At 34.8% G+C, this 27,739-nt stretch overlaps 1 protein-coding gene across 3 annotated transcripts in view; it reads left to right on the forward strand.

Annotated features, from left to right (window-relative positions):
- The first annotated feature begins 8,703 nt into the window (after positions 1 to 8,703).
- LOC116429162 (organic cation transporter protein) overlaps positions 8,704 to 27,739 on the forward strand; it is a 38,587-nt gene continuing 19,551 nt past the window's right edge. Inside the window, exons 1-3 of one of the 3 annotated variants that reach the window (XM_031981766.2) lie at positions 8,704 to 9,365; positions 22,530 to 22,581; positions 25,577 to 25,676. In XM_031981766.2, the coding sequence (XP_031837626.1) occupies positions 25,649 to 25,676 (28 nt within the window). In that variant the 5' untranslated portion in view covers positions 8,704 to 9,365; positions 22,530 to 22,581; positions 25,577 to 25,648. Of the gene's footprint in view, positions 9,366 to 22,529; positions 22,582 to 24,329; positions 24,353 to 25,576; positions 25,677 to 27,739 lie in introns of those variants that run through there. The other 2 variants (XM_031981765.2, XM_076365381.1) reach the window with 2 other exon arrangements.

Here is a 27,739-nt window from a genome sequence, read left to right on the forward strand (position 1 = left end):
GTTCGTTTAACCTTATATCAATTCCTATATCATCGGATTAATCAGTTTCTCAATTTTCGTCTTTTCCTTTGTTTCTGCTCGCACTGAGAGAAATGTACCGTCTAACTTGTTTAGTTTTATTTTACAAATTTGAATTGATGCATAGAAAGTGCCGGTACTGTTAGTGCTAAGAAGGACTTATTTTAAAGAACGTAATTATCTGTAAATAACCTTTATTTGAAAAGTGTGTACACTTTGACTGACAAAGGAATTCGCAAATAATTGTGCACACCAATGTTTTTGTAGTATACTTCAACTTCTCCTTTTTATACAAGATGTAAATTGTTTACTTATATTTACATGTGTCAAACATCCATAATTTAACAATTCGATTTGTGTAAGCCTTTATTTACTGCGAATACTGCCTTTCATGCTTTATCGCGTGTTAAAAATAGAATGAAACAATTTAAAATTCACATCGACGAAATTGACATTTAATATTTTAACTTCCTCCATTTTGCCAGGAAGTATTAACCCTTTGCACTCGAAGCTCTCACTAATGTCACCAGCAATTCGAAGGAATTTTGATATAAAAAACATATTAACATATAAATAAATTCTATGCACATGAAATGAGAAGACATAGACGTATTTTATTGTTTTCCATAGATTATAGATATAAATCTTATAATATATTTAAAGAGAAAATTTTACAGTTCGCGACGGAAAGTTTTAAACGACTCTGCTCCAGAGCCATCGAGTTCAAGGGGTTAAAATAGAGACAGAGGTTGACAGGAATTATTTTTCTTCGTAGCTATTACAGTGATTAAAGAATTTGTACTCATATCCGAGATGCAATTGTCTTCTTGGCCTAAGATGGAAGCTGCTCCCCACCAGTTTCTGTCTTTGTGGTTCCTTTTAATGCTCGGGTTTCGAAACACTTGTTTCGTATAAATTGGCTCAACGAGTCTATTAAGAGGAGGATCTGAAACCTTTTTCATTGAAGGTTAGCGTGACTAAACCTGTGTATTAACATGTCTAGATCATTCATTCCCGTTGGTTGATTTTCCACGTCGTCAATACCATCAGCGAAAAACATACAATCATTGCTACACATGAGAGTGAACTTCAATTTCATCGCAACAATGATAATATAATTATGTAGAATGGTAGAGAAACATTTTTTTCATTAGTATAAGCTGTCGTGGCTTTCATTTAGCGATCACGTAAGTACAACGTCTCATTTCTGTTGTTTTCGTATATTTTAAATATTCTCACATTAAAGTGTGTCTTTGGACACAGGAAAATAATTAAATAAGAAATAATTAAATAATCACATTCAATGTGAAGTACAATCTATAGGATTGTATATTTTAAAGTGTTCGAGATGAAAGTGAACACGTGAGAAACAGCCTTCATATAAGTATTAGGTCGTGCAATATGAAACGTCGGATTTTTCTTACTCATAAATGTTTGTATCCCTGTTGTTGTTCCTTTGTTATTCGTATAACCTGTTAAACAGTTTCATTGTCGACTACCAGGGTAACTTCCTGCAAACAAGTTTCGACGAATCACGCGTAATAACTATTTCCTGCGTTGTTTCTCGAAAACGTGGATACCGCCAACATTCGTGTAGTTTTCTTATATGAATTCAAACTTAGAAATAATACTACAAAATTCGCTGAAAATATAAAGAAAGCATTTAGAGACAACACTGCGAATGAAAGACTAGTACAGCTTTGATTTGCAAAATTTCATTTCGGTGGTTTCTTTGCAAAATGAGCGTGGTAAACCGGAAACAGTAGTTCATAACGACGATTTTAGAGTTTATTTATTCTAAACGTTCAGAAGTTTTCAAAAAGGAATATATTCATTAAAAACATGGTGGCAGGAGTGTATCGAATCGAATAGAGCATGTTTTAATTGAATAAACGTCTCTTAGAACATCACATCATTCCCTTTTCTCACAAAATCCGACATTTCATGTTACACGATCTAATATGTATAATAATATAATAATTATTATATATATGTTATGTTTAGTAATAATATCTAATACTTCGATATTTCCTGATTTTTTAATTTTGATGGAATAAATATTTCTTTTAGTTATCAAAGGATTCACTCGTTTCTTCATTTTGCAGCTTCTGAATATACTGTATAATAATTTCAGAAGCCGAAACATTAATTTTCTCAATTTTCGTTTTTCGGATGTAACCGCCATTGGCTTCTGCGCGACGCAGATTCTGTGATACAGCTGAAATCTTCGATACTTGTTGTTCGTTTCGGCGGCGAATTTTGTTGCACACACACATGACCCACAATGTGTACCTACACATGCAGAAAGATTACGCGTGGCGTTGTTGCGCGTAAAATATAAAGTTCAATGTACAGTTCCTTCGCAGAATGTAACGGACGTATTTCTTTACTTTCTTACAAATGTAAAGGAAAGGGGAACGGCTGTCGATTCGCTCTAAACAATTTAACGGAGATTACAACGACACTTGAACAGTGGCAATTCAAGCGTTATTGCATTAACTCGCATCCTACACGAGAGAATTCTGAAACTTTCGGGTCATTAAACCTTTCGTTACGATTCCACGCAGAGATAAATCGATGAACGTGAACTTTCATTCATTTACTCCCGAAATTCTTGACGTGATTAATTAAAAATATTTCTCGCCTGTCATATAATTTTAATATTGGAACTACCGAGCAGTTAAATTGACATTTGTAATTTCTCTGTAGAAGCTCCAAGAGTATCTATTGAGACTTTAATTGACTTACAATTCAGTTTGCGTACTACTAAATCTTCTATAGTAATTTCGCAGAAAAACTGTTATCTTTTTAATAATAGCAAAAAGAAGAAATCAGGAATGGGTCGTTTCGACTTGTCTGGTAGTTTTAGTGTTGAACCTGTACGAATTTATTCATTAAAATTGTTTAAAATGTATTCTTACGCGATTCTGATTAATAGAGTTTAGTCGTTGATTTTACATTGCGTATCCAAGCAATTTTCCTCTAGAAATTTTCCGCCCTGTGTTGACGGCGTTGATCGGTAATTGTGTCTGTCGCAATCGTTTCTTTGTATACTGATTGATATATTATTCCTCGTGTCGTAATGTTCGATAGATGGTACAGTACATTGTCGATACTGTAGAACACTTGTTGCTTAAAAGGAATTTCAGTCTAAAAGTTTGAAAAACATCGATTTCTTAGCATACCTTATTTCATTGACGTTCGAAGAATGTCACTTGACAATAAACGTCAAAATTATGAAAATTAACGAAGTTATCAGCATTCTAGTTATTGCCACTAGTGTGTCATTATCAATGTATTGTTTATATTTAACACGTTGACTGTCACGGTGGTCACCGATTGAATTACTTGAAAATAATTAGAATTCGTCAGATAACTGACGTCGAATAAAAATATTTAATAGCGCGAATAGCTAAATAATAGTGTAACCTAAAAGTTGTGACACGAATTGTGAAAGAATAAGCGACACACAGAACACTGCAGTTCTTCGTGGCAGTCAACGTGTTGACACGTTCAGTGCCACGTGTACCATGTACGGTCCATACAAATTTTTCTAAGAAAACATTTTTAAAATGTATGCTACCAAGGATAGCGATACACGTTACAAAATAGCGGAAACGTGAAGAAATGATATCGAAATGTGTAAAGGTCGTCAAGAACTGAAATATATAACTTAATATTTTATTTAAAACATCAATATACTTTATAAGCAAAATGTAACTGAAAGTTACGATAGCATGGGACGTGTTAAGAGGGAAAATTTGATTTCTAAATCTCGACGTTCATGTTTGAAATACACTCGAATAGGATCTAGAGGTGACATTTGAAAAGATAAGAATCGATTGATACAAATTTTATGGAATTCCAATCGAGTCAAAGTAGAACCTATAAATTTAGATCGAAAAAACGAAGATCTATGGACTTATCCGTAGATGGAGATATATATCAATTGAAAATTCAAAAATATAGACGTAATTAAATTGATGTAATAAAAATATAGATATAAATAAATTGATATAACAAAAGTATAGATATAACTAAATTGATGTAACAAAAATATAGATATATAAGCTGCCAAAGTCGAAGTAATCCAAACACCGTAGATTCATGTTAGTGTTTTTAACGAGCTAGTTTGGTAAAACAGTCTCAAAACTGGGCAATGTTTATGATTATTTTTAAATGATGAGTATAAATTATAATTTCAATTCTTTCTTACTTATTTACTGTATTGGAACCTGTATACCAGTAAGCAATTTTTGAAAGTGTGTATGTGTTTTTAAGCATTCCAATCACATTTTCAGAGAATCTCCTGGGTTTATGAAAATATATTAATCAGCATTCGAATTTGAAGATCTGAGTCAGAATATCGAAGGTCTCAACGATTAGGAATTTTTAAATTTTGAAACTCAAGCTATAGGTTCTCGAATACATATTTAAGAAACTACCAAATGCAATGACTTAAAATATTAGAACCATCAGATCGGTCAAAATGACCAGTAAATTCTAATTTCCCAATTCTCGAAATTATGAAGATGCTTTTGTGAAAAATTACAAAGCAGATTTGTGTATTTGTATGAGTACATTGGTACGAAGCGCTTCAAGTCTCGAGGTATAGACTTTTTCAATTTCTAAAGACAATATGGAACAATTATTCTAATTGCTTGGTAGTTCTAGTGATGAGCTTAAAGGTCCCTGGACCGAAAAATGGAAACTCGAAGATTCCATGCTTCCAAGGTAAGATGTGATTCCTTATTGAAATAAGATTTCTTACTTATTGGTACATGGTGAGTCAAATCGTGATACCATATTATCGATAAATCTTTTATCTCACAAATCACCGAATGCCCTGAGTTAACGAAAGTGGAACCAATTGCGGTTCTGTTCGAATCTTCCATGTCTGATGGAATTATCTGTCGGTAATCTGAACTTAACCAAGACCTGTCGGTAACCAAAATTCGATATTTTTTTCCTGTGGGTCGATGATAATGTAAAGATTTTGATTGCACAATGCGCCGATGGAAAAAGAATAACTTCTGCTTTGTTTAGTATAATATTTTCTGTATCAAGTAAAATATCTTCGTTAGTTATGAATAATTTATTTCTCCAGCATAATAATCCTACAGTTATTTCGTCAGTTCTAAAATGTACGTGAGTTATGAATTGCATAAATTAATGTAACTCCTCATTTTACGATTAATACTATTATTCGATATAAATCAGTATACAACCTATTAGTTAATATTAATGACAAGAATGTATCTCATTAAGAACCTCATAAACGCGATATAATATTTCATCGAATATTTTGTATAAATTACAGGTCTCTGTGTCATTAAGAATTTTTTGAACACAGTCTATCATGGAATACCATTATTTTACGTAAATTACGAATGATCAATTTATTAAGAATATTATACGCCTTAATGTAAATAATTTTTTAAATTATTAGACCGCAGATTTTTATCCATTTATAGAAAATTTGAAAGTCGAAGACTAAAAATATCGCGCATAATGCAACAGAATGTATAAAATATCCAAAGTGCAGTGCTTTTTATAGTGTTCGTCAGGAAAACAATTTTCCATCGTAATTGTACTTTTTCAATGGTATTCTGAAAAATTCGAATTTGCATGAATATCTGCAGTCTATTCATTTACTATCAACTCGAGCCTCATAGTTCAGCAATCAAAACATTTTGAATGTTTGGAATACAACGGGATATGTTGACGATGAATGCGGTCGTTAACTGAATAGAGAAGGTGCTGGGATTTTATGAATGCACCGCCATTAGATCCGCGATGACGTGTACGGCTACGATTCGACTGATAAAGCGCAGAAGAATCGCTGATCAGCTTATTCCCTCGATAATCGTTGTCAACAGACATGTAACAATTAATCTATTTGAACAGCGATGCATCAGGAAATTGTTGCAAACATCGCGTACGTTTGTCCTTCGCGAACGGCGCACGTAGTTTTAGGAGTGTCAACTTAATTGGGGTTAATGGAGACACATCTGCATCGCAATAATGCTTCGGCTTTAAACGCTCCAATGACGTTAAATACATGCATGCCTGTATACGCGCTCGGACATTCGATAGGCATTTATAATTTTCAGTTCTGTACATGCACAGGCCATCGAAGAACCTCGTCTCCGAAGAGTATAATTAATAAGAATTTCTTGTAAAATTATCTAATAGGTCAATTGAGACACGAGTGACTCATGTGGACGGTATCATTCGGACGAATTAGAAATTAACCCTTCACCTTGGCTGACAATGACTTTCGTTTTATTTTCTGGCTGTCGACGTGAATAATTACTTGAAAGTTTCGACGAAAATTAGTGAAATTTTAGAATGATCCGAATGGTCGGTTACGCGTATATTAAAATGGAATTTGTTATCTTTAAATATATATATGTAGACAATGATGAAAGGGTGTGTCATACGTTTCATCAGTTTCCGTTATTTCTTAAATAAGGTTCTCATATGTTCCGTAGAAACGTTAATACCATAGAGAAGGATTGATTACACGCAATATGAGGAAAAATGAAGAAGTGCGTATTAGGAAAACAAACGGATGTGTGCGTCTTGTACAAGATAAACGAAACGTGTGTATGGATTTACGAGGGGTTTTCCCATTCTTGATGGTAATTAAATACTTTTGCGTTGCGAAAATTTCCTTACCGTGAAATGCATTTGCATAGTGAATATTCGAAATAACTCCATGGCTGATGAGAAATGAATAAAAATTTCAGTAGTGTAATCGATGTTTAGGAACGTAATTAGTATTTGAGAGCTCCAACGGTTTCTTTGTTTAATTAGGAATTAGAATTCTGATCGGGATATTGATCCTAATCGAAATGTTGTATTTCAAATGCTTATTTAAATATTTAGATTCCATAATTAGTATATTTAGTATAGTATTAATATTTATAATAATATTGACAGCATTGATAATTATAATAATTGACTGATGTTAGTAATGTTAGTATAATTTAAAAAATGTTTTAATCAATATTTAATCCATGCTATGGAAGTGCAAATTGTAAGATTTTTATAAATAAGTGTATCAGTCCACTGTATTTTAAAAAAATTTTCAATCTACATTTAAGCCCCAATAATAATATTCAACCCGTTTCCAACAACTTCTGTCATTTTTGAAACACGAAAATGGAGTACAGATTATTTGAATTTAAGGTATGTAAATCAAATGTGTTTTTAAATAGTGGGTACAATTACATGGAAACCATACAGGTATGTATGGGTGTAGCTAAATATTTTAAAAGTATAAATAAAATATTGTTATGATAAAATACACACGTTTAAAATTTAATTAGGGATAATGAGTCTACTGATACAATGTATTAACTGTTCCTATATACTTATAAGATTATTTTCTTATCTTGTTTTGCTGACTGTAAAGATCTCGGAAACAATTTCATATATGTCCAAAATATACTAAACTGTGTCCTACAGATTGCTGACCAACAACTTGTCTTCAATCATTATTTTCATTTTAATGGAAACTGATAAAACTCGATTCATTATCCACGAAAAATTGTTACTCATTACTTTATATGATTTTTTGAAATGTTTAAATATTCGACAAGCACGTCAGTTAAAAATTAATTATCGACATTAATAAGCTTTCTGATGCATTTGAATTGTTCTTATCTTCATTTGAACTTAACTTTTATTTTCTTATTTATAATTAAATATCTTCCTTGTCGTTTATTTCAACTTCTAAAAATAAAATAGACAAATATGCCAATGTTTTATATTATCATTTGAAATACAGGAGATACGCAATGTATTTCTAAAATTTTAAATTTCAAAACTTGTTTACATTGATTCTGTAGTGTATCTTTTATTTAACGTTTTTTAATGGTGCACTGTGAGCCGTCCTTTAAATATATGTATTGTATTATTTATTATATACATACATGTATACTTATATTACATGCTGCTGAAGTATTGCACATACTTCACAATGAACCAGCAGTACACTAAAAATATTCTTCGACAGATCCCGTATATAACTAATAACACAGGAAACACGTAATTTCATGTGAACAGTATGCAAGGTGATAAGTACGTAAGTAGCCGTAGAACTGCATCATTAACTGAAATCATTAGTGGCAGAAACACTATTTAAATGTTCAAAATAAAAATGTGACGCATCGTTCGGCATCCGAACCTTCTATTTATAACTTTCACTCTTCGCCGGCAATATGTTTTCCACCAACATGGATGGCAATGTGGACTTTTTATGGTTAGGCTTGAGTTCCCACTGCCAACAATTCTATAAAAATTCGACGATTAACCACCTCATCTTAACAAATCCAATTTCTTTATAATCTCAATGACGAATATACTACTGATTCGTTATTTCTAACTACCAAATTTATCTGCTACTTCGAACAATTGTTCCAAACGAATGAACAACGAATAAATTCAACTTCTTCGTAGCCATCGAACAACGATAATGCATCACCGACGAATAACTATAAAATCGAACGTATCTTTCCTTCGTTACTTTGAATATCTTTCGCCCAGCAAGAAACTGACCGGTTCAACCCTACCCGCTACCTGCCGCGTCGCGTCGCCGAGGAACGCGAAACGCCGCCGCGCCGCGCCGCGCGGATCCATTGTACACCTTATATCTGCGCCTGCAGCGGCGGGTAGACTCGAAGTCGACTTGCACGATCGAGTGAGGCGGCCGAGTCGGTTTCGCACGGGCGAAGACGCGCGAGCAAACGCTTTTCTCTGGTTTTAGTCGATCGCCGTAGCTCGCGCACGACGCTTGGCTGACGCAGTGCCGCTTCCACGATCCAGAGACCCCGAATAGAAACATCGTACGAAACGACGCACGACGCATCCCCCAGCCCACGTGCACGACGCTCGATCCTTCCTCGATCCGTTTCAGTCGAGTCTGTGCCCGAACTCTCGAATGTTCCGCCATTAGTGTCTCTCCCCTTTTTCTTTTTATTTTTCTCTCCTCCACCACGGACACGACCCCTCGTTTATTATCGGTCTTCCTGCGAGGGACCGGCGCACACATAGATCCTTTGTTTTCATCGGGCTCGTCCCCTTTTACTTCGCTCCGAACGCAACGTCCTCGAGGATAGATTGATCGATCGGTTTCGATTAAAGTGCTCGTACATCGGCAGGAAACGATCGATAAGGTTTGCGCTGGCATTCGTAAAACTGGTCGGGCTTCTTTTTCTTCGATTGTGTATTGGGATCGATCGGAAATCCCGGGGCTGATAAGCAAGGTGCGCCGGGAAAACGGAGTGCGGCCCGATCGAGAGAAAACACCGGGCGACACTTGTTTGCGGCTCTGCTCAGAGGTAAGATGACTCGCTTTCCCCGGGCTTCCTTCGGATTTCATTGGCGGCTCGCGCGCGGCTTTCGCGCATCGGTTGCTACCGTTTTAACGTGGCTTTTGTTTCGCCGTTCTACGCTCCAGTGGCAATTTACGACGAGGTTGATAGTGAGACGAAGGAGAGTGATGGAATGACATTTTGCGGTAAACGATCGGTAACTGTGGCGTATTTTTCACGCGAGAAACGGGAATTAGCTGTTGCATCGGAATAGTTCACCGTTGTGTGAACCGAACGAAGTTTTATTATTTATCGTTCGTTATGTCACTTCTTCAAGTTTGAAATTGTACATTTTTTGAGATTGTCATCGAGTCCGTCGATTGGTAGTTTGTACGGACGGTCAGCTGTACTTTCATACATCCGTAGAAGGAAATGGTTGATTCGTTATTATACAAAAACTATGGAAATTTGGAAATTAACACACATTTCTGTTAACCGCGTTCGCTCGTGGTTCGCGCAGTCGTCTGTGACGGAGCCGCATAAAATCCTTAATTTAGTGTCTGTATATACACTAATGCCCAAAAGTTTAGAATCACTTTTAATATCCACGATTTGCGTAAGAAAATGAAGTACAAAGTAATGAAATCTAATGTTTCCTGCTCTTAGTAGTAGTTTTAATTAATTTTTTTAACATTTTATCATTTTCTTTTGTTTGTAACTGTAGAAGGAATATATCTAATATACGTTAAAAGTGATTAAACTGCTTGTCTTAGGTAGAAATTACTTCAACGAAAAAGATATATCTACCTAAATGAAACTCAAGTTACAGCTTTGAATCGAGACTAATTAATAATTGAGAACTTATCGTTTCTCTATAATTGCGTATGCTACTCTTGAAGTATTCTATTATACGAATATCCAAGGACTCATTTGAATTTTTTCTAACAAAACGTCGAAACGTTTTCGCGAGACAAGTGATCCGAAACTTTTGTGCGTTGATGTACTTACTTTATTTCATATTTATGCTCGTGGCGCTTCGCTCAGTTCGTTAGACATGTTCTGGCAACAGAAATCGTTTCGTGTTCCCTTTCGGTAGACAATAACCGAATATTCCGATGGGGAACAGAAGGGGCAGAAGAAAGAAGAAGAAATGTGCTCTCCTCGGATTCTAAGAAACGGGATCAGAAGTTATCGAATAGAAATTTACATTTATTGGGCAATCGTTAATTATTCGTTTGTACACGATCAACGGTTGCTAAACACTGTGGACCCTGAAGATAAGCACAAAGGCGTCGTAATATTCCTTATCTGACGGTTTGTATCGTTATGCTTCACACATCAGTGGAGAATATGTGGGATTACGTTGAGCAACACGCTCCAAGACTAAAGACCCGATGCACTTTTAATGCCACCGTGACGCGTAGTCATCGCGTCGGAGCTCTAAATCGATAAACGCTTAATTACTTTTCGAAATATTCCACTATTTTGGACAGTCATTTCGTACACGCTTAAGTTATAGATAAGTCCCGTTGTCTAGAGTCATAAGTGAACGTTGAAAAGGAAGCCTTAAAAAATCACACTTCCTTTTTGACCTTTCAACTGTCAGATTTACGAGAGATATCTTTTTTATGAATGTTACACAAGTTCTGCTTTTACGGAATATATTCAAGCAGTTTAACACGAATGCCACACGATTTCATAGAGCAAAATACACGAAACGGAAAAATATAATATTAAATCATTTGGTTGAATTGCATTGTTATTATTGCACGTTCTTCTAAATGTCAAATTATGTAGCATTATTTACATAGAAATGTTTCCAAATCGTCGTTTAATTGAGTGAACTATAGTAATTCAATTTGATTCACGGCAGTCAACGTGTCAAATAACAATTCCATTCTAGCTGCAATGGAATTTATTTACGATTCAACTTGCGTTCGAAATAAATTTCTATCGATACAATTCTTTCTATAAATCGACAAATTAATTTGCAACCTCCCGAACTTTTATTCGGACAATCGTTTCGACTGTGGCGTTCGATAAGCGTCGATTCGACGGTTAATTGTAAGGTGTCGCGAATAATAATCCGCGCGAGGCATAGAAATGCAGAGGATTATTTCTCAAGACACAAAGAAGGTCATTTATAAAAAGCTAGTATTCGCGTTTACACGTCAAATATCAATGTTGCAGTAAATACATATGCCCGCTGATGGTCCTCTAAAAATACTTTTTGATAAACTGGTAGCGTGAACCTTTCCCCCTACCCCGGATACTTACCAAATAATTCCTATTTCTGTTCGAAATCGTGCCCAAGATCCCTAATCGTTATCGGTCCAATTACATAATCCCCGGATCGAGATTACTGAAGCGCGAGCTTAAGAATGAATGGGGAAATTATTGAGAAATGTTCGATAAGCGGTGCACCTCTCACAATTTCCAGAACCAGCTGAACCGTACGAGCGTCTTCGAGATACGTGTATATATAGTCGAGATAAGTCAATCTCGTAGATAATAAAGAAATGACACTTTTTTTTATTCAAATTCATGTTACAGCTCGTGATAAAAAATATATGGAATAATATAAGCAGTTACATAAATTTCATGTATCAGAGTAAATCCAGAGGTGTCGAAAATGGAAACATTTTTAGAAAAAAATCATTTCTTAAATAGTGCGTAAACAAATACATGTTAATCGACATTAATATGTTAAGTAGATAAATAGTATAGCAATCGAGAGGAAAAGAAATAGTTTCGTTTGATTGTAATTCATTTATATTAGAATAGCTTTTAATCCACTTCAACTTCAACTTGATTTTCAGTAAAAGACGTCATATGTAAATATTATTCTACACTTCCCATTTATTTTTGTACATAGGTTGCTTTCGATTGTACCTTCATTTGATCAGTATTTGACACATCGACAAATGTTCACGTTTGATTGTCTCGAGGTCTCGAATGGGAAAGAATTTAGTTGATGCTTTCGATTTATTTCTGGGCGCAGAATCATCAGTTGGTTCAATCACTTAGTGGTACATTATGAAGTACAGTCTGTGTACGTGATATTTTTGATGCCCTCTGAGGTAACTGAGATCCGCTTTGTACATCTATTTCCGGCAGTATAATATTTGACTTTCCCGTAAAATGCTCGCCTGTAAATCCGAAACTGCCAGGATAGACTATTTCATGAATCACTCTACACACGCGGTCGTTGAAAAGGTATTTCGACACCCACGCCGACTTACACACGCGTTTCTTCTCTTATAACTAGAACCTTGATTTTTCTATGCATCGCCTGCGAATGAAAGACTATCTGCCAATTTCCAACGAGCCTAGAATTCCGCGAGCTTATCGGCTTTTCTCACGGTCGCGTGTGAATCTAAATCGCGCGTAATTACGAATCAGATTTTCTTTGTTCCAAACGGTAATTGCAAAACCAGTTTCTTATTCATTGGCGCAGGAAAAATTTCAATCGGACGATTATCCGTTTGTGCAGCGAAACGTAATAATACGTTTAGCTTCTCGTACAGAGTGTACAGCTATTACGAGTTTTACAAATATATTTTCTTTTTCTTAAATATGGAATTAGTAATGTCTTCTATGACATTAATTATGTATTCAATTTGCGAAAATTAATAAATAAAATTGTTTATTGGGAAATATATTTCTGTTGTTAGTGATAACAAAATATAAAATATAAAAAAAGATGAAGATTTTATATTATTACTAACGAATGAGAATTTATAAAACTGACGAAAATTTTCTTCGTATTAGGGAAAGGAGAAAGTTATAGAGAATAATACGTTGGTTGACACTTAATAGATTTTACATATACCAGAGTACGAAAAATGGTTAAAAAAATGTTTTCGTGTGAAATATATATATATATTTTTTAATGAAATCATTTTTAGAGTCCTACAGTTTTTAGTCATAATTATTTCAAACTAATTTAATATTTCCCGAACTGTTTCTGCTAGGATAAAAGCACGAGGATAAAAATAAAAATTCGTCAGAAATGAAAATGAAATTTGTTTTCTCGTCCAAGTGAAATTTCTCTCCGATGGCATTACTTCTAATTAAATCCCGTCGTGCTCTTATTACAAGAAATGCTATAAAGTGTAGCATATCATCGGGTAACTTTATATAACGCGTTACTTAATGTCATCATTTGAAATGAAAATGAAAGAATTCTATTCAGGGATTTAAATTATTCTTCTACATATGTATTATTTTACATTGCATACACGTAATATTTACAGTAATAAATATTCTATTAAAAATATATTTCAAGCACAGAATAGAATACATAAATAATCAATATTAGGTACTACTATCGATAATTATTTAAATGTTACTCGAAAGATATTCTAAATAGCAACGATGACGAGTTTTATAAGAGTTTCTCGCTAAAACGAGAACACAGTTCGATGATTTCGGAAGCGTGCTGTTTAGGTGATTTTTTTTAGCTGAGGCCAGAGGCGTCCCGGTGCTTTTAACAGAACAACGGGCCAAAAAATATGCGCAGTTGATCCGACTGCAGTGACTGTAGCCAAACGCAACGGTGGACCAAGTTCAATGCCGCCGTAAACTTTCACGAACGCATGGCCGTCCGCCATTTTTCGCGAATTATTCCCTGAACGTGTTACACTTGAATCGGATGTTTTTCTCTCGTTGAAAAGACAAAAAACGATATCTGTTTGATTAGGGAAATACTCAGAAAAATATTTCGCCTTCGTATGTACATTATCCGTTTCACTGAAATCTTGATACTTTATGATAAAACTGAATATTCAGAGAGATAAACATTCTCATTATCGCACAGACAATTATGCGACAATTTTTGCTTACCATGAAGTTTTTTGTAATAACGGTTCTTTTAAAGGAATATGAATAATTATGGTAATAGCCTATATTTATATGTAATAAGGTGTTCTGCGGCATGTTATAGGTTTTTAGAGTTATAACTTTAAAATCGCGATTAGCAATATGTAAATTGCACTGAAATTATTTCTCGAGTATGATATTCATACATGCACTGATATTTTTATGTATCTAGTGCTGCTCGAAATGAACATTATAAGCAAAGTGTATCTGCAACGCAGATAGCATTTTTATAAAGACTTAAATGTATATAAAAATATACTTATTTAATAACAAAGAGTATGCATGTAATTCTTAAAATCATATTTTTCTAAATAAATTATTTTCAAATGATGTATTTCAGAAATATTCGTTTATTTCTAAAGTAATGGTCAAATAAGAATTTCCTCTATGTGAAAAGCACAGAATATGTTTAAACATATGAAAAGAAATGATAGTGAAGAAATACAATTTTTGGAAAGAAGTTTTCCGCGTCGCAGAAAACGATGTATACTTTCTAGATGAAATTGAATAATGAATAACTTTAATCCAAAATAAAGGAGTGAATATTAAAATAACTTGATTTTCAAATACATCATTACTCGGATGTAATGTTAAGAAAGAACAATAATTTAAAAAGAAACCATCATTGGCGGGATTAGTTTTAGATAAGAAACAGTCTGTGAACAGAACATACAAAGCAAACTCACGGGGTCATTAAAGTTTTTTTTCAATAGAATAATTAATGAAATAATTAGAGCCGGCGCTTTGATAACGCTTAACGAAATTGCTTAACGAAATTGCTCTTAATGCAATCAATTGAACACGACAGACGTGAATTTTATAACACGTCGTCGGTACTTTTGCCTCTATCAATGTCCCTCGTTCTCCGCTTGCACGTGCTGATATTCATCGTGTTATACATGTGTCGCATGATGGGAATAAGATGCTCCATAGAGGAAGATCGGCAACACTTGCTAAACGAACGAATGAATAAAGAATCATGCAAGGTGTTGGATTTTCACTGCAGACAAATTAGGAATCGCGAAGTTCAAATGACATTTATTAAGATTGTATCAATTTGTTCAATAAGTTAAATAAAAATAAACAAGGGAAAGTATTTTGAATCTGCTTAATGATCAATGACATGAAATGTCAATAAAATGTCAATAAAAGCGCGATTGATTAACATATTTATCGTAAATGTAAATGTGATTACCCATTTGGAATGTTTAAGAGTTGAATTTATGTAAAGTGTTGCATCGCTGCGCGCAGAGAATAATAAAATTTTGAATAGAATGTTATGGTACGTTTATACCTATTGAATTCTAATTATTCAATAAATATCGGACTGAATTTTCTAAAGCGATCAGTCTCACGTACAAGGTGTTTCATTAGATATGGTAGAATAACTCAAAAGGGATTAAAGTTATCAATGAAATGTTCTTAGAAAAGTTGTTTGGTTCGAAGAGGGACATCACATATTGTAAATTATTTTTTTGTAGACAAAAAATGGTAATACTTGAATTAAAATATCTTCTAACTCAATTGTTTTCCGATATAAGTAGATTAATCCGTTTATATAGAGAATAACGAGATAAATCGACTGATGTATTCAGAAAATAATTTGCGACACATAACGTTTCCCTTCAAACCAAACAATTTTTCTAAAAAGATGTTTAATCATTTTGATCCTTTGTGAGATATTCAGTACTTAAACGTAACGCCCTGTATATGCCACTACTTTCAGTGTCATTATTTCATTCATTTTTATATATACATAAGCTCGTAATTATTCTGAACTCCCTAATTGTAGAATGTACGTATGTAATTTTATACATTACTGTCCATATCTCTAGAATCTTTATTGACATTGCGGTATGCTAACTACCACAGGTTGTGCCATTGATAATATACTGGAACCAGAAGCTTTTACAGCCCGCATGCCGAATTAGTTAACATTTTGCGGTTCAATGAATTCCTGTTAGTTACGTCAGCCAATCCGAGTTTCTATAGAACGTCGAATAACAGCAAGAGACGTTGTTCGCTTATTTTAAACTTTTTCGGGCGCACATTTTGTACTGCTAGAAAAGTGTTTGTTATTCACTACTTGAAATTATGTCTCATGTTCCTAAAATATCAACTTTTTGCGCGAATGAAAACTGTCTTTATAGTGTCTGGCCCAATGCTGAATAGATTATTTCCTAAGTGTGCATACATTACGCTGGCTTTCAACACTTTGTACGTAAATATTTAGGAATGCATCTGATGCAATTTTAAAGTGTGACACGTTCATTGAAAGATTGCATTCATAATTAATGTTCGTTAGCAATCAATGTCAATTTTAATAGATGCACGCGTTGTCTTATTAAAATTTCCTTCGTTCTAGTTTACACGATGATTATTACAAAATTTGATTCAGTATTAGCGTACAAGTTATTAATTGAAGGATTACATCTGGAATTAATACTTTCTTGATAATTGGTGTAAACAGTGGAATTGTCCACCATCTATCTTTCAGTATTTCGTCCGTTTCAGCTCATTCAGTAGCCATACTCTTCCAAATTAAGAATCTCTTTAGTGCCTTATCTCAAATAACCACATCACCCTCTATCTTATCAGTCACGAACAACAATTTATGCAAGATGTTGTAAGACGTTTCCATCAAATTAGCACAACCTTAACTCGACACTGAGTTTACCGACATTTATATACCTATCTCCACTGGTCAATTTAACCCACGAACAAAATCATACATTTTCTTTGAAAAACAACTTCAAAAACGATAATTATATACAACGATCTTCTAAATAAAACTATAAAATATATGGATAAAAGTCAGTGCGCGTAGAAAAGAAATGTAAACGGTTTCTAATTTTCCTCGCGACGTTCGAAATTGGTCGAACAGACTCGGTAACCCTACCGTTAAATATTTCCACTAAAAGAGACTATCTTCATGTTCCAAAAACGCACGACAAACAAACCCGCAAAATTTCAAATGGACAGGTTCAACAATCCTCTTCGAAAAAACCCCCGATGACCGTCTCACTTCCGTCTGACGGAAGCGAGGGGTTAAAGTTTCAGAAACTGGTACATTTCCTTCATAAATATTCATCATTCGCTTAGCATGCGGCCACTCGAAGTTCACGGGTACTCCCCGCCGTCGAGTACAATGGCTGTTCGAGTCACGATTCAGATGTACGCCGGCGTGTCGGATTGTCTTATCGTGTCGGCCGATTCGATTGAACGTTTGTTTTGTCTAACGCAACGCGCGGCCGCAGACGATAGTTTTTCGCGCGCGAAAAATTCTGTTTCCTTGAGTCGCGGAAGATACCGGATTTTCGGGTTCAACCGGCACGTGGCTGCGATACATATTTTATCGTTTATCGGTTTGAGGTCGGCGGTCGTTTACTTTCCTTGTTTATCTTTTTCCTCTTTTATTATTTTTTTTTTGGTCTTTCTGTGCGTGAATTCGAATGGAAGGCGAGATGATTCTACGAAATCGGACAGATACGCGCAATCGCGACAGCAAGAATGGCTCGTCGGTCTCGTTAATTGCCGCGGACGTATCGCGCTCCTTCCTTTTTTCGTCAAGTCGTAAATTAGCTTCTCGCGATAAAATCTGTATCGGGCGATCTCATTATGAATGTCGTTCTTTTGTGGCTTTAAATAGACCTAGCCGGCGGGCGTGTTTTAGTGGAACGATCGGCGGGACAGCCAACACGTGGAGCTTATGATTATTCAAGAGAAAATGGCTGATCTTTGTGTGTATTTCGGATGCCCGTCGTATCTAGAGCAAACTCGAGGAAATATCGCGATGCTACACTGCCAACAGACGATGGATTACGTTTATGGTAATGCGGGGCAGTAAAAGTAATGTACAGTGTTGTATGAAACGTCACGCTTCGGTTGAACGCCGATTAGCGGCTTTGCATTTGTGTCTGCGAATCTGTATGCAGATTTCATGTTTCAGACGGTAATTTGTAAAATGGAAAAATCGACGTTATTTTATCTTGCGCGTGCGGAGTTCCATTCTGTTCGTGAACGTTTATATGCAGATATAAATTTTATTCTAAAATTTTATTCAAAATCTTGTGTTGCTTTCTACGTCGTACGAATATAGAACCTTTTTAGCGTCAACGATGATATATCGTTGCATACGCGATGGTTTACACGAAGTCGGAAAAAAACAAAAAATTTGCTCTCTGTGTTTTTGTAGAAATAGATATTTCAATGTTACTTAAACTTAAAATGTACTAAGTCGTAATATTCAGATGTTACTAAACTGGAGTGATCGATTAAGTTGTCTTTCTGTAACTACTTACTAATGAGTTACTTTGTTCTCAAGATTATTTGTTTCTGCCATATAAAAGTTCCTTGCGTTCAAGTGATAACTGATACGATCTTAATTGAGCGAGAGATTATCATCGAACGTCCTTAAGATGTCAAAACGACTTTTGTTGACAGAACACTTCGATTATGCTGCTGATGATGCTTGTTAACGTTCCCATGCTATCTTGATGGAGCTAGCATATTAAGAGCACCGTTCAGATATGTTAACAGTACGCGTCGGCACGTACGGAAATAAAAACTCTATTACGCCGTTCCTTAGATTAGAAATATTAGCAGCAGATAAGAAGCATAACGAAGTTACAGCGTCATTCGGTTTAATGTGAAAATAAACTTGACGATAAACAAAACGTCATTAAAAACGAAATCACTTTGGCAGTAAAGTTCGTTCGCAACGCGATTTATTCTCTCGATACGCATTCTTTTTCCTTCGCGTTCGCATGAAATAACGAGTTTATTCTTCACGGATCACCGTGAATCAATGAAATATTTCGCGTTGTTGTTCCGGGGAAGATAAAGTGATCGACGCACATTTATTTGTTTCTCTTATTCTGTTATCTACGGTTACGTTACACTTTGGCGTACTCTTTCCCTTAAGTAAGCGCTGTCGTTTTAATAAGAAAATTTTAGAGCTGTTTCTTTATCAAAATGGCTGGCAAATCATTAAACTCTATCGGTGACGTGAAAGTGAGATAATGAGTGTAGCTAGATAAAGAGATCAAAGGTGCCTTTTAAATTACGTCAGGGATGGAGTAGCGATAGCGTTATACATTGGAAAATTCGGTTTGTAATTTTCTTAACAGGTTTTAGGAGGCAATAGTTACAACGATATGTGGTCCCTGTAAAAATATATAAAATGTCACTGATAAATATCAATAAAAAATCTTCATTTCTTCGAACTTTTGAGCATTTTTGGCTCTTCTTATCTCTAGTATTTTCAAACAAAAGATGCGAAAAAATTCTCTGACAGTTAAAATCTTTCAATGTTTGTAACATTTTCTCAGTTGGGGAACAATGGGAAAAAGAAGGAAACTCAGAAGGTCGAATTTTTACTAATTGTCATCTTGAAAATAGTTGAATGGTTCGTCACGAATTTAACACGACAATTACCAGACGGATCAAAATGACACATTCCCGATTTCATTTTGCAATTATAAGAAAGATAACAGATGTTTCTCTCAGAAATTATTAAAGAAATTGTTCTCGCGATACATAAACTGAATTGTAAATCAATGAAAGTCTCAATAGATGCAGTCTTCGAGTTTCTGTAAAGGAACTCCAAAAAATCAATTTTATTGCTCCGGAGTTTTAATGTTAATTATGATCAACATCCTTTACTGATTTTGAATTCCTCGAGTTCTATTAACTAGTATCGTAAAATAATTATATCTGCGTTGATATAGGATTCAAACTGTATATTACGCTCTTTCTTTTGCACGTTTTTCTTCCTCTCCGTAATCATTGGTTACGTTAATCATGGTGTTAAATGAAGACAGGAGTTTCCTTTTGGCTGATTTCCTTTTATCGGCGCATACTAAAAGGATAGTGTTCCTCTTAATCTGCGGAAATGTTGTACCACTTTCGAGTTTGAAAGTAACTGCAGGAAGTTAACCCCTTGTTCTACGATTTCTTGCGCGAGTATGCTCGGCGGAGTTACTTTATCGTTAATAATTTGTTAGAGTAAGGAATGAATTTCATACTTATTCTATCTCTACTTTTACTCCAGAGGTTAACGATCGATAATAGAAAAATAGGATTTAATTTATATTCAGAGAAAGTAAGTAACATTTAGCTTCGTCGAATTCAACTGAAAATTTTCATCGTGAATCTTCTAACACGATGTTATAGAATGACGGTTTGATAACAGTTCGTTACAAAATTGTACACTTACTCAACGTTATATGTCGATTTTTACTTAACTGAGAAATAAATTCAAGGAAACGAGTATTACTTCGAATAAACATTCATTAACACGTTGAATGCCATGAGGGTCACCCCCAAACAAATCGAATTACTGTAGTTCACTCAATTAAACGACGATTGTTTGAAAACATTTGTACATTATAAATATTGTTACCTAATGCGGTGACATTCGGCTAGATGAACGCGTAATAATAATAATACAATTCAATCGAATGGTTTAATATTATACTTTCTCTGTTTTGTGTAGTTTGCTCTATGAAATTGTGCGCATTCAACGTGTTAAGAAATACTCTATCAAAACTACTTCACTACTGCCTATTTCGTTTAACCCGTTAACTGTGGAATTTAGTTTCAAAATCTCTCGCTTTGCACGCAATAAAATCAGAAAACGAAGTGTGCACTCGTCAAACGCAGGACGAATGCACCTAGGGTATATTTTAATGCAAAACTAAAGCGAAAAGAAAGACTAACAACATATTCATCTGAAGAAATAAAGAATTCATCGTTGAAAAAATTAGTATCAGTTCCAACGCAGTTAATTGGTTAAAAGACAAAAATAAAAAATGAGAAAATCATACTTCCACTTTCGTAACTATTCGCAGTCGAACGCCGCGAAAATGTTCAATCCTTTTTAGCGCGACGCCGACATTTTTCGAAACTGACTTGAGAAATCACACATACATTGACGAAGACTATTTTCTTTCAATATTTCACATATCGATGCATTACACAAAGTTTAATATTAAATATCAAACTTCACAATTTCGCTATATCAAATCAATTACCGACTGAGAGGCGCCTCCGGTGTGCAAAGGGTTAACACCGGAAACTGCAAATGAATAATTATAAAAATATAATAGAGATCGACGTGCGACTTTCCCTTCTCTAGTATCTTTCCGAAGAGGATCTTTAAACGTTAAAAACAATTGCCCTCAAAGGATCAATAAATTCTTCTTCCAACAGGTTGAATCACGTCCGGAGCAAAAAGGGGTTGGAGCGATCGTCCGTTTCTTAAAACGGCCATTATTAGCCAGCTCATAAACGCATAAAGTTTGTCTCGCGCCCGCGGGAGCGGGTTGCACTCCCGTTTTGTAACCGGGGATCATTAACGCGTCTATAAAAATGCAGAAATTGTCGGCCGGGGTAGAACGCTGACGCCGGCTGGGAATTCCAGCGCGGCTCGGCCTAATCGTAATTAGCATCGTACTTTCACGATTATAACAGTAATCAAGCGGTAATAACCGGCGATCGGGGGCTCCGAGATCTCGAAACGGTTGGCGTCGCGCGTACAAGGTGCGCTCCGGGGATTTTCTTTGCTCCCGTGCGCGCCGCGCCGCGTCGCGTCGCGTCGCGTCGCGCTTCTTTTCCTTTTGCTTTTCCTTTCCCTCTGTCGCGGTTGAACGGGTCAACAACATTCTGTCCTTCCAACCGCGACATGCATTGTCTCTAACCGCGATCCTCGTCGGTTTCGAGATCGCGAGCGCGATCGAATCGCGTGTCGCGCGGCCAAACGAGTGTGTAATCGCTTGTCGCGGGCATCCTTCGGTAACACGGTCGAACCTTGATTATCCGGTCTAATTGGATCCATGGTGGTTCCGATAATTGGTCAGTAGGGTAGACCGAGGCGAATCGGATCTGTTTAAATTTAAACAGTAATTCTCAACTTGAAAGCGACCTTTTTTCTTCATAAATTTGGTATTAATACACATTCAGCTTCGATATCAGTAAACGTTTTTTAAAATTGAGAAATGGAAAATATCCAATCCTATATTTCGAGGTGGTTGGGAAAATTCTCAGCTTCCAACTGTTTGCTTATAAAGCGAATAATTTCAATTTTGAAAATTGTTGTTATTGATATTGCAGCTGAATGTGTATGAACAAATTTATGAAAAAGATGTTGATGAGTTTTGACTATTAGTGTTTCGCTGATTGCTCGGGAATTTAAGAAGAAATTCAATTTTTCGCTTGATCCAAAATTGTACAATTTAAGGATAATAAAACCCATTGTGGACACATGTGTCACAAATATTCTACCTTTTAACTCTACATCTGTTAACACAGTTTCCGTGACAGGACTCATCGCAAAGATTCCATTGAACTCAATCTTTTGAAGGTGAGTGGATAAATGTTTAACACGTTGACTGCCACAAACATCATCAGCGTTTTATGCATCACTTATCCTTTCTATGAATTATTAATTCTTTGATATGAAAATTCTTGTATTACCTTATTATCTATTATAGTTATTTGCATTACGGAAAATTTGTATTCTAAATCAATTGTCTTCCAAGTCATTATTTTCTTGTAATTTGAAAGCGGTCATCGGTGACCGCCGTGGCAGTCAAAATCTTAATGGCAATAAATGCAATATTATTTTCTGGAGAATCCTGTATTTTTTCATTTCAACAAAATAAATGAAAAACGTCGCATCACTGGTTCGAATAATTGAGAGTTTGGATAACTGAGGTTTCACTGTATATTGCTTCATTATTATAGAATCGTTCTGAATTTTATTTCTACGTTACAACGGAATACTGACGTTTATTTAGAGGACAATTCTTATGAAAATAAATGCTGAAATATTCTTTTTTTGCATGAAAAAATTGAATATATGTATTTATGCGTCTAAATAGAGTGACTGGATGAAAATGTTTGCGTACTGTTTCGTATACAGGTTAAGTCTCGTAACATGACGCATTCAAACTTAAAAATTATTCATCGTGAAAAGAAATGGGTCATACGAAAAATAGTATTTTCAGAGATATACAGTAGTATAATCGATAGATAAGGTATACATTATTATCAATTTCTATTTTTTAAGAATATTAACACGTTGAATGCCATGGGGGTCACCGGTGACCCAAGCAAATCGAATTACTATAATTCACTCAATTAGACGATGATTATTCGCAAACATTTCTATATTATAAATAATGCTATCCATTGCGGTGAGATTCAGATGAACGTGCAGTGATAATAATCCAATTCAGCCAAATCATTTAATATTGTATTTTTTCCATTTTGTGTATTTTGCTCTATGAAAACGTGCGGCGTTCAACGTGTTAAAACGAGTTTTTTTTTGTTCCTATATAGAAAGATATACGGTGTTTTTTCCTTCGTAAGAAACACTGCTTCATAATGTGAATTCATGCATACTAAGCTCACTTATATTGCATACAATTACTGATAAAATCTAAAAAGAATACTACGATCTCGAGGCTGAATTACGTTGACGAATATAATACAATATAATAGAATTTTGCATAGCAAGTCGGAATTTTAATCAGGATTATTATTATAGGGGAAAAAGCCGCAGATACAGAGTAACGCTCGCGCATTAGAATTTCTAAGCAGTAGAAACGGAATGCTATGAACAGACACGCCAGCCAATTCTTGTTTAAACGCAGGTCTACAAATTTCCGAAATGTACAGCGAATTTAAATTTCTAATAGTACAATCTTATCGGAAACGAAGTATCGTTTGAAAAAATTTAATTTTATGCAGGTCTCAAAAACACCGCGTACGATCAGGCTAATTTGAATATTTCATAAAAGTTGTCATTTATCACGATCGAAGCGTTATTTAAAAACATTGGTAAAAGACGATTTGAACGTCTGCAACAATTAACTTTTTAATTAACGTTCAATAATAGTGCTTAAACGCAGAAATATTTACTCTTTCAAGGAAAGAAAATTTTAATCGATACAGGATAATTCGAATAGTAAATATTATCTTGATAGTCAATGGTATACTTGTTTTAATGAACAGCATTATTGCTGTTTCAATTAATGTTTTCAATTCATCCTTGCAGATGGAAAGATAGTATCTGAATGTTTTCTTCCGATACAGATGCCATAGCAGGAATTCCAGTTTCTGCAATAGGCGTACGTATAAAAATTCTAAAGGATAGTCTGTTAATTTCCATTCTTTAATTGCCAATTTACATTTCGTTTTCCGTATTCAGAACGAGAACGATTAATAGGTCATAAATAATACTTTGAAAAGATTCATTTCGACGATAAGTATGCTATAGCTATTGAAAACAATTTCCGTTTGGATTCCTTGAGATATTGATACTGCGAACAGTACATGCTTTATTCGAACGTCGACGAAAACGTTAACATCCTGTTAACAAATACTGTTATGAATGAAAATAACGCAAGTATTTGAATATAATATTTCAAGTATTATTGTAATATATAATAATATATAATATATAGTATAGGATGTTCCCTTTACCTTGGAAAATTCTAGTAGGAATTTTATGGGGGACTGAACTAAGTAAAAAAAATGTTTTACATATATTATGTGATATGAAGGAGCATACTCTGTAATGGAAATTCTGTTTAGCACGTGGGATTATGGAGGAAATTGAAAGTCAAACTCGTTTTCCTAAATAGAACATGCGAATAGAATATACACATAGAATCATGTTTTATATATTTTTTGTAACACGATGCCATTTGAAAAGAATAATTTAATAACATGCTACACACGACCATTTATTGTTATGAACTATCATTTCATATATGCACTATGGAATCGCTTATTTATTTTAGTGTTCAGACATAACAATAAAGTTGATGATAATTATGAATTGATTGTAAACGTGAAGTATATTAATCTGTAGGTGTTTATTAAATAGAATGAATACAATACGAATAATTATAAAAAAATTTGTGCTTCTAGCACAAACAAGGTGCTTCTAGTTTCAATGAATAGGAATTGATAATTTTAAAATATACTTATTTTATTGAAAAAGTGTTTGCATGTCATACATTTTTCAAACGAGTGAAACAAGGTGCTTCTAGCTTCAATGGATAGGAACTGATAATTTTAAAATATACTTATTTTATTGAAAAAGTGTTTGCAAGTCATGTATTTTTCGAATGAGTGAAACAAGGTGCTTCTAGCTTCAATGGATAGGAACTGATAATTTAAAAATATACTTATTTTATTGAAGAATGTAAATGTAAATTCGAGGTAAACGAAACCTCAAACATTTGTCAGTGCTGATTTAAGTTGATACAACTGTTAACTCATTAAATAAATTTAATTCATTAACCAACCAGACAATTCACAGATTTTCCATCGTTCGTATGTTACAGATAACACATTAACGAAAATAAAACGTGAACCTATCGCAAAGAAACGAAATAGCTGCACGACCAGGCAGTGATATGAAGAATACGCAAATCAACAATTATGGTACGTTGACTTACTGTCTATTTAATATTAATCTTTGATCGAAAATCAATTTTTTTCGAATTTTACACTTTTGTCGGCAGGTTTCACTTATCACAATCTATGCAAATTCGAAGCAACTTCGAAACATTGCACTATCTAAATGTTCTTTTGCTAAAAACAAATGCTCAGAGCTTAAAAGTATCATTATATAATTGAAAAGAAAAAAAAGGAAATTCAATTTTCAGCTAGGCAACGCAGGATATTAAATATATATTTAAAACGTTTTAGGTTTCTCTAGGTATACCGAAAAATTATCTCGCAGATTTTTCCTTAAACGACAAATTTCTATACTGCAGATAAAAGAAGAACTAGTTTTTCCTTTCTATTTATATTCTCCGAAGTTCACATTCTCACCGTGAAACAATTTTTGCACCCAAAGTAGGTTACTTCGGCAATTTCCACTAGGTCACCTATCGGGGATTGTTTGTCCTTGATTAGAAGATTTATTCGCGTGCAAGGCAGCTTAATCAATAAAACAAAACTTGGTACATTTCTCGCATGATAACTATCCTTTCTTTTGTAATCACATATACAGTATGTAACAAAAGTAAGTGAACATTACCATTTTTTATATACAATGGGGTTCAACCAAACGTCCCATATTCAACCTTTCTACTAAGTAGACAAGCATACCGAAAGAAAACGAGTTCAAAAGGTAAAACTCCTTTAGAACTAAAAAGAACGTTTCTTCCACGTGAAACGATCCTTTTCTCATTTAACAAATTAATATTATTATCCAAAAAGAAATGAAGTTTTCTTCTACCAATGAAATCTCTCGTCACTATACATGGGAAAATATTGAAACAAGTTGCAAAGTATTAAATCGTAACTGCTCGCGAGATTCTTCAATGTGAATCAGAATTCGTTTCAGGCTTTTATGTCACGCGAATAAAGAAACTCATCGATGATTAAATGACAAATGAACGTCTAGTAATTTATCTTCCTAAGTTAACCCTTGATGTCTGCTCCGGCAGCCTTCGAACGTTGATTTCGTCGTATAAAATGAAACATTTATCTCGGTACAGTAACTTTTTTATCGGCCGCCCGGCTGTTCACTTATTTCTCTTACATACTGTATGCGAACACGCACGTTGGAAACGGGGGAAGCCTTTACTGCGAAAAGACTGGCAATACGTGTCGGCCTTTCGAAGTCTTCCAAGAAGGTAACTTAAGTTGCATATAGTCGAAGGCTGGCTTCTGCTGTCTCGAGGTTACTGTACATTTCACGGCTCGCATGAACTGCCGATCACCCTTTTTTCCTTCGAAACTGGTTCTCTCGTCACTTGCTATACTTAAACGTAATAAAAGTTAAAACGGTTCAGACGGATTATTGAAGAATCCTGCCCCCGATTTTCCAAGAAACGGCCGCGGTGAGAGCCACTTGGGTGGCTGCGATTCGTCCTTCGGTGTACCCCTTTCGTCAAGCTGCCGACACATTTCCGAAGGATCGACGCTGTGCGTCAACGAGAGTTTCTTGAATTTCTAAGAACACTTTACGCTTAGAGCTAAGTTGTACGTCGAAGTATCAATCCTTTGCCTTGCAACAACGTGTCGGACTTGTGAAGATTCTGAAGAGGATCTAATAGGAATAAATATTATTCTTCTCTTATCAATGATTATACATTGGAACAAGCATGTAACATGCAAAATTAGCGTCTATTCAATAAATTATTAATTCCAGAGTAGTGCTATCGATCATAGCTGAAAGGTAAATCATACGGCAAGGGGTTAATCGGTTAACTGCGTTTCACACACTCGTCACCTTAAAGCTTGAAAAGGTACTAATTCGTTCAACGATGAATTCTTTATTTTTTCAGATAAACGTGTAATTCTTCCTTGTTTCGCTTTGGTTTTTCGTTAAAATACACCTTAGGTGCATTCGTCCTGCGTCTGAGAAGTACACACTTAATGTTTCGATTTTATTGCGCGCAAAACGAGAGATTCTTCAAGTTAAATTCCACGGTTAACAGGTTAAATACTAGAAAGGAAGAAAACGTTATTTGAATAATTATATTATTCATTTG

Source organism: Nomia melanderi, chromosome 3 (assembly GCF_051020985.1).
Source record: "Nomia melanderi isolate GNS246 chromosome 3, iyNomMela1, whole genome shotgun sequence".
Classification (NCBI taxonomy): domain Eukaryota; kingdom Metazoa; phylum Arthropoda; class Insecta; order Hymenoptera; family Halictidae; genus Nomia; species Nomia melanderi.